Source organism: Vollenhovia emeryi, unplaced genomic scaffold (assembly GCF_000949405.1).
Source record: "Vollenhovia emeryi isolate VEMERY1.0 unplaced genomic scaffold, V.emery_V1.0 DF939133.1, whole genome shotgun sequence".
Classification (NCBI taxonomy): domain Eukaryota; kingdom Metazoa; phylum Arthropoda; class Insecta; order Hymenoptera; family Formicidae; genus Vollenhovia; species Vollenhovia emeryi.
Window position 1 is genome coordinate 2000358 of NW_011967233.1, and position 8695 is coordinate 2009052.

The 8695-nt window shown below is 49.7% G+C and overlaps 1 protein-coding gene across 1 annotated transcript in view; it reads right to left on the minus strand.

Moving 5' to 3' along the window:
• LOC105567982 overlaps nt 1–6841 on the minus strand; it is a 16719-nt gene extending 9878 nt beyond the window's left edge. The window contains exons 1-4 of the mRNA XM_012023288.1: nt 6219–6841; nt 5989–6135; nt 4837–4932; nt 4695–4759 (exon numbers count right to left, since the gene is read on the minus strand). Of these exons, the coding sequence (XP_011878678.1) occupies nt 4695–4759; nt 4837–4932; nt 5989–6135; nt 6219–6536 (626 nt within the window). The 5' untranslated portion in view covers nt 6537–6841. The remainder of the gene's footprint in view (nt 1–4694; nt 4760–4836; nt 4933–5988; nt 6136–6218) is intronic.
• Nucleotides 6842–8695: the final 1854 nt, after the last annotated feature.

Here is an 8695-nt window from a genome sequence, read left to right on the forward strand (position 1 = left end):
TTACAATATAAGATCGTAGAATTTGCGAGAAAATTTCGTCCGTAAACAATATGCGTGCAATAAAATATTTGCAATCTCTTTAAAATTTAACACAATGCACTTTCGTTTTCTTTAATAATTGCAAGATAATTTGTGACATTTAATTATAAAAACTCTTACTTATCTCTGTTTCTTTTTGGTTTCTATAATACTATAATTTTATTTAAAAAATTTTAATTGCTTTAATTACAAAGGCAGATTAATGAATTTCTGTTAATTTCCTTAATGCATGAGATTCTCTTCGATTCGATGCAGATACAGAAAGTAGAAATAAATCGGCTAACGATTTTTCTATAAAATTTTGAAACAAATCGTCTTATTTTGTTTTTTATTTAATTCTTTAGAAAAATCTTCAGAAACTATTCGTAGCATTATCTCTTTATGCGTTTTACGAAAATTTTACATCACTTTTTAAGTACCTTCTGCATTTATAATTTAATTCGATCGAACGTTTGCGATTCTTCATGAAGTCGAGGACTCGTACATGGATTTGTGCGTCAGATCGTAATGATTCGTTGTATAATCTTGCATGCGATCGACGTACTAATTGAACGACATCGAGTTAAACGATCGGCAAACGTGATCCATGACCCCCTCGTCCGGGCACGTCCAGAGACAAACAAATCCCGTGTTTAAGTGCATGCAGCCGAGTGTAAATTGCCACAGTGTCTCTTCAGATATCGCTCCTGGGCGAATCCGGCGCCGCAAATCGCGCAAATGTGCGAGCGCTGTTCGGTATGAGTGTGTCGATGACGGGCGACGCAGCCCTTGCTGCGGAAACGTTCGTCGCAGACGTCGCAGGTGTACGGCTTTCGGTCGGAGTGCCAGGACGCGTGTTTCTCCAATTCCTGCCTCCTCCTGAAACCGCGGCCGCACAGCGCGCAACGGTGCGGCAGGACCTGCGAATGGTAGAGTCGGTGCACGTGCAGGGACGCCTTCTGCTTGAAGGACTTGCCGCAGGTCTCGCACACGTGGGGCCTCTCGCCGGAGTGGGTACGCCTGTGCTCGTCCCTCGACGCCCGCGAGGCGAGATGACGGCCGCAAACGTCGCAGGCGAAATTCTTAATGCCGTCGTGGACGAGTCGCACGTGCCTGTTCAGACCGGACGCCGATCGGAAGCTCTTGTCGCAAGTGGAACAGACGTAGGGTCGCACGCCGGCGTGAATGTTGCGGTGAATCAGCAGATTGTACGACGTGGAAAGAACCTTCCCGCACTCTTCGCACTTGTGAGAGGCACATCCGTTATTCTCCGTCGCCTTTAAGCGAGTTAACTCGGCATGTTCCGATCGTTCCGCACATCCTTCAGAGTTTATCGTGCATTTCTCTCGGGACTTCTGCTCCTGCCCCGAGTTGTTCGGGTGAGAATCCGCCGAGTTGTCTCTTGCCGATCTTTCATCGAAATCGCCAAGATGCGTCGAGAGACCCTTCTCGCTGGATACCGTCGAACGAGCTCTCCCGACATTAATGCTTTCTTCCACGTCGGACCGCTCGTTCCTCGGCGAGCTGACTCGTGCTTGTCTCTCCGACTCGTCTTTCGACACTCGACGCGTGCATCTGAAAAGAGAGTCATCCCGTTACTTGGGGAACGACCGAACTGCGTGGCGACTCGTGGTTGAGCTTCCTATGATTAACTAAGTATCGCTTCTGGCGGAAGGAGAGGCTGCAATCGGTGCAGCGCCAGGGTTTCTCGTCGGAGTGGATCAGCCGGTGCCGCTTGAGCTCGTACTTGATGCGGAAGCGGCGACCGCACACGTCGCACGCGTGCGGCTTCTCGCCGGTGTGCTTGGTGATGTGCAGCATCAGCGGTGGTCGCGTGCGGAAGGTCTGGCCGCAGTGGCTGCACTTGAACGGAAACACGTCCGTGTGCGTGCGATTGTGCACGAACAGGGAGGCTTTCTGCTTGAACGTCTTGCCGCAGATGTTGCAGACGTACGGTCGCTCGCCCGTGTGGATGCGCCTGTGGTCCTCGACGTTGCGCCGCGTCGAGAACATGCGGCCGCACAGGTCGCACGGCACGTTCTTGATGCCGGCGTGGGTCTCCTTCAGGTGCCGCGCCAGGCCCTGGTTCACGCGAAATCGCTTGCCGCACAGGTGGCAGGTGAACAGCCGCTCGCCCGTGTGGATGCGCAGGTGCCAGTAGAAGGTGTACGGCGAGTTCAGGTTCTTGCCGCACTCGTTGCAGTGGTAGTACACCTTACCGTCGTGCTCCATTCGCGCGCGCAGCACCGTCTCCGTGGCCACGAAGGACTTCCGGCTCCTCTGCACGACCTCGGGATGCGTCTCCGCCAGATGGGCTTTCAACAGTTTCCTCTTGCCCGCGGTGTACTCGCAATGGCCGCACGGATAAACTCTGGATCGTTTCTCCGACGATTTGACCGATGACAGCCGGGGCTCTTCGTCGTCGCTTGTGCTCTTAACGTTTCCCACTAGTTGGTCCTTTCCTCTTATTATACTGTCGTCTGTCTTCTTTCTCTTCTCTGTAGCTTTGGCGCGCGTCCTCGATGAATCTTCTCCGCTGGCCGAATCATGATGGTTGCAACCCGTCACGTGGCGTATTAGATGGTGCTTTCTTTTGAAAACGCGTTGGCAGTTATCACAAGTATAGCTCTTATCTATGGATTCACTCGTTGACTGTAGAATCGTCGGTTTATTTTCTCCCCGATATCTCGAGGCGTTCGAGTCTGTCCTTGGGTTGTACTTTATTGCGTTGCAGTTATCCGACGAGTCGCGTGTCTCTCTTTTGGGAATTTCTCTAGCCTTCTCCGCAATCAGCGTCACGCTTCTCGGATTGCTTTCGTACTTTATCGCGGCTTTACGCGCCCACGGTGCAGCGCTACACGAGGAACGGTATGTCGCGAGAGATCTCTCCTCTGCTGGCTCGCACCTGGAAAAACAACAAAGGCGGCGGGTTTGAATCGGGTCTCGTCGCTGGCGCGATGACGAAGGACCGCGTCTACGCGGAGAAGGAGAGAGACAGAGAGGAGGAGGGTGGTGTTGCGCGTTCAGCATAAATCTCTATCGTGGTCCCACTTATCGTTAGGACACTTGAGGAAATTCCTTGTGCCGGTTCTTAACGTGATTGTTCAGGTAGCGTTTCTGCCGGAAAGCGAGATTGCACTTGACGCAGACGAACGGTTTGTGCTCCGAATGGATGAGCTTGTGCCGCGTAAGCTCGGATTTGATCCGGAACTTCTTCTCGCACACGTCGCACCCGTAATTCTTCTCGCCGGTGTGCGTGGTCACGTGCGCTAGCACCTCCTGCCGTCGGCGGAACCGCTTGTTGCAGTGCGAGCACGTGTGCGGGAACACGTTGGTGTGTAGCTTGCTGTGGATGTACAGGGACGCCTTGGACTTGAAGGTCTTTCCGCACGAGTCGCAAACGTACGGTCGTTCGCCGGTGTGGATGCGCCGGTGGTCCTCCCGCGTCGCCTTGGACGCGAACGACCTGCCGCACAGGTCGCATGTGAAGTTCTTCAGCTTCGCGTGCACGTCCTTGAGATGCCTGGTCAGCCCGCCGGAGTCGCGGAACTGCTTGCCGCACACATGGCAGGTGAACGGTCGCTCGTCCTTGTGGATCCTCATGTGTCGCAGGTACGAGTCCTTCAGCTTGAAACACCTGCCGCACTCGGCGCACCGGAACGACTCCTCTCGGTGCGACGCGTTCTCAAGGACGTCGCACAGATCTTTATCGTCTTTCTCGTCGTCGAGCATTCCCAGGTACATCGAATCGTCGCTCGAATTTCGAGTTCTCGCGCATTTCTTCTCTCGGTGCGCGACAGCGATCGTCCGAGGCTCGTCGCTGTCCTCGCCGCGATCGGAACTTTTCGCAAAGCCCTGCCTCGCGACGTACTCTTCCTTCACTTCGACGGGCAACCGATCGTTACTCTCCAGCTGCACGGAGGATGGTTGGTCGTGCGCCGTGTCCATGACGCCGATCCAGACCGAGTCGGAGTCCTCGGCCGTCGCGCTCGGCTTTGTCAGGCTGCGCATTCCCGACTGGCGTCGTTTCCTGTACGGCTTCCAAAATGCTTTCGGCGTGTCCGGGGACACTCTACGCGGTGTCCGGACGCCGCACGACCTGCAAAATAGCCGAAACTTGACTCCAGATTTTTGCGGTTGCGCGTGCACGACGCAGCGGACGATTTTGCGATTTTTCGAGCCGGTTCTATCACAGCCGCTCGGTTTTTCTAGGTAATCGTTAAAGCCACCCCGCAGCTGTTCCAGCGCACTGTCATTCTCTTTCTATGCTTTGCTCTTTCGTTAAGCTGTCGCAAAAATTTTCTCGACGTACCCATCGCCAGCAAATCGTTCTTTATTTTCTTTCTTTTTTTTTCTCTTTTAAAAAATGGGCCAGCGAGAGAGTGTCACGATCGTACGTGTGTATTCGACGTCGAACAGTCTCCAGCTTTTCGTGACATATACGGGAAATATGCTTAACAAACTTACGTGGCATTTTATTTACGTTACATTCTAATAATCTATTATCTACGTGCTAGAAATATAGCGATCATGAGCAAACGAATCACATAAACGGGGAACAAGTAGCGAGAGGGGGAGAGAGAGAGAGAGAGAGGGGGGGGGGAAGGAAAGAGAGGGAAGAGAGAACTTCGTGCTTTTTGTACAGTTGATAAATTACGAAAAAATGAGATCATTACCTGTCGGACTTATTATTCTTTACGGTATCGTGAACTTCGTTTTTGTCACTGTCCTGCTGATTCGGCTGCAACAAGACGTTGTAATTGAATTTTTTAACGTATAAAAAGGATTACGTTTCACAATTTCATCATAGGCACTTACCGATAAGTTTGTGATATTAGACGCAATGGTCGTGCTGGCTATTGTAAGCATCGGCGTGGTGACTTCTAAATTATCCAAGGAAGTAGGATTGTAGTACTGCGAAATACGAAGAATATTATAATTAGAATATTGTAGTCGCGAGAAAGATGAGTAAGGAAGCGAGGGATTGTAAAAAAAGGGTCTTAAATGTGCTCTCTAGAAGTCAATCGGTGCATCATCACCGGAAAGTTAAGAGTATAACACTGAATAATTCGGTGCTCTACTCATAGCTGTGAATCAGTGAATATTCACTGTTTTCAGTGATAATCTACTGACAGACTTTTAGAAAGTGAGAGGAGAACGAAACAGTTATAAAGTATAGCGCTGAATAATTCAGTGTTATACTCGCAACTGTGAATCAGTGAATATTCACTGTTTTCAGTGATAGTCCACTGACTGACTCTTAGAAAGTGAGAGGAGAGTGAAACAGGACAAAGCGCGTCCAGGCGGAAACACGTCTTCTACACGGAGCGAATGTTCCCTTAAAATTTATCCTGAAAATATTGTAATCGTGGGACAACGCGGTTTCAAACAATTTTATGAGAGTGTTGTGTACGTGGGTAAGAAACTACGCTGTGTTGTAGTAGAACGTACTCACTTCATTTTTCGTTTTTAAGAATACTGATCCTGGTACGACGAGAGTCACCGTGAGAGTGTCCTGCTAGCGTGCGTTGATACACAGCTCGCGGAAGACAAAAGAAAACGCCCGAAAGAGGCGCGCAAGCCCATGCTCACGTACAAATCATACACGAATCTCCTAACAGAGAGCTTTATGAAAGTTGTTCACAATGCCATGTTGTCCCGCGGTTACATGATTTGCAGGAGAAATTTTAGGAGAAAATTCTCTCCGTGTAGGATATAAAATTAATCAAGATCGGTAGATTAAAGAAATCTGAGGAAGTACAATACGACGGCGAAGAGTTCAGTCAAAGCACAAAGAAAGAAATACATATTCAAACTCTGAACGGGCAAAGGGCAATATAAGTTGCCCTTTGCCCTCGCTCCATCTTATACGCGCTATCTCGTGTTACTCGAAAATCTCAGAGTGCAATAGGAACACAGCTGGCTCGCCAGTTAGCCTCGCCGTGTTAAACAGAGATCCCTCAATCTCACCTGCTGCTTATCTCGCAGTTGCGTCTCCTGCAGCTCCAGCAGCTTTCTCTGCGCGCTCAGACACCCCTCGCTCAACGCGTGCCAGGCTATCAGGATGTTGGCGCAATTCTCGCAGAGCTGCAACGGCAGGGTGTCGCTCCCGGAGACCTGCGAAGAGAGCAATCAGCGGATGATCAACGGCGCCGTTCACCGAGGGCATATTGTGACTACGGCGTTTACAGTTTACACACGTGTATCGGCAAGTACTTGAGTATTTTGCTGGACAAGTCATGCGCCACCCCGTCACCCTCGAAGATGGGCACCATGCGGTCGCTCGCGTTGGCGCATATCCTGCAGAGGTGCATCCACTCGATCGCGATCCGCGACGGAGCCACCGTCTCCCCGGGATACTGCACTATCTGGTCCTGCGAGATGAGGAACAGGTCCTCGTCGGTTCCCTCCGACTCGTTGGGCCTCTCGCGCGTCACCATACTCTTGACGGTCTCCATCAGCATGATGTCCTCGCCGGATGCCTCCATTTCCGGCGTCATCGAGTCGCCGGGCTCCATGGGCCGACGAAGAAGACGGCAACCACGTGTCCCGTATGTCTCCAACGAGGACTCGTCGAGCAGCGATTCGCTCGGCGCGCACGTTGCATGCAGGACGCGTTTGTTCGGTGGTAAAAACAACTTTCTAAAGCTGAGCAGAACTGCGAACGACGTTGGAGCGGGCTCTCGCTTCAGGTTTCAGCCAGCGTGGTCCTCGCATGCGCTTGACGCTCCGCCGAGGAATCGTCGACGGCTTTAAAATGGCATAGAACGCCGGATGCGCGCGCATCCGAAGGGATCTTGATGGCGATCTCCCCGATCTCCCCGCTTGGACGGAACGTGCCCATGTGGTCAATGGAAGCTGTCCGAATTGGTCGAGCCTGCTGACCCGCGCGGGTCTAAATCTTCCTGAAAGAGAAAGGTTGAACGCTTTTAGTTGAACAAATTAGATGAGCTCTATTTCATCGACATTAATGAAGACTATTTGAAGTAGGGCCTGAGTAGAATGGCTGTCTTGTATGTACACTTAAGCATACGACAGTTATTGTGCGTTACTTCAAGACAAAGGCTTGAAACATAAAACATAGGCCGCGTTCAGCAGACACAATTGTTGAGTGAGCGCTCAGTATGATTGGTTAATACTTTTAGATCCAACCAATCATATTAAGAAATCATTGAGCGCTCACTCAACAGTTGTGCTTGCTGAACGTGGCCATTGTCTCAACAGCCGTTCTGCTCAGGCCCTAAGACTCCAAAAAGGGATAGTTCTTGGAAAGTAACCCTAGTAGCACAGTGCATTGAGCAAACATTATTGGTTAAACATTGGCCCAATATAACCAAATATTGGGCCAATGTTTATCCAATGCACTGTGCTACTAGGGAAGTTATCTTCCTTGTCTGTTTAATTGCTCAGTTAATATAATCTTGTACGCAATTTTCAGGATAAATTTTGTAAGAAAATGAATCTTTTTAATAGCGTCCGATGCGCTTTTACATATAATCTTTTACCATGAGATGAATTACCGACCGCCACTGTAGCCAAACCTGAACAAAAATGGAAAAGATTTCGTTATACATATGTGTCTCAATCCTGTAATAACATAATTGTATCTCGAGAAATATAAGTAGATATTACATGATTGAGACGCATATAACGAGATTTTTTCCAGCTTTACCAGTTGCGGTCGGTAATTCGTCTCCTATGGTAAAAGGTTGGCTCAACCAAAAATCGACGAGTGTGTGATAAAATGATTCTTGCAGACGCGTTAATTGCACAAAGTGCTATTCACAGAATCGTTGAAAGAAAGATCCCATAGATCGTTCTTGTTCTTTCCCTGCTACGCTCGACCGAGTTTGAAAACAGAGAAAATACGCGCCATTCGCCTGTACGTTTCTCCTTTTCGCTTCTTCTCTCGATATGCGACCAGAACTTTTGTTTGTAGTCCGGTTAACGTTTGCAGCCTCAAGTTTGTTGAACCGAAACGCGAGAAGAGCCAGCTGCAACGAGCATTGTCATTCGGAGCAACCTTAATTTGTAAAATCTAAAACCGAAGTTTTCGCGCCCTTTTATCCCTTCCTCATTTATTGGACTTGCTTCGGTGCCGCTCGCAAAGGGCACGGCTGTGTGCGTGAATTCAGGCAGGCGCCGGCTCATGAATGTTATCAAAATATTAATTGTTGTCTCTATTTCGCACCCTTCGAAAACTCGACACTCTCTCTCTCTCTCTGTCTCATAATAGATTTGTCTCTCAAATAAATGGCCACGAGCGGCAGTGATGACAGTCCTTGTGGGTGTAATGAGAGGATTACAACAATGTTCTCCTCGCCACCGCGTTTAATTATTAGCGATGGATCGTGCGGCAGAGGGACGGATGGGAAGGGGAAGAAAAACACGATATCCAAGCCAGCGCGATGCGCTTTATTGACCGATCAAACAACCGGATTTCATATTTGCACGCGAGTGACGCCCGCACGCGCGATGTAACCACCGCGATTTAAGGGCGCTCGCGCCCCTCGCAGTCGTGTAATTAAATTGGATATATAATAGCGGGCTCGGTGCGCGAGTTACGCGCGGTAACACGTCGATTCGATAAATACCGGGGGACTCGCGTACAAATCGGTTGTACATTCGTTTGACGAGGGCGACAATTTTACAATTGTAACCTACGCGCTACGAATAC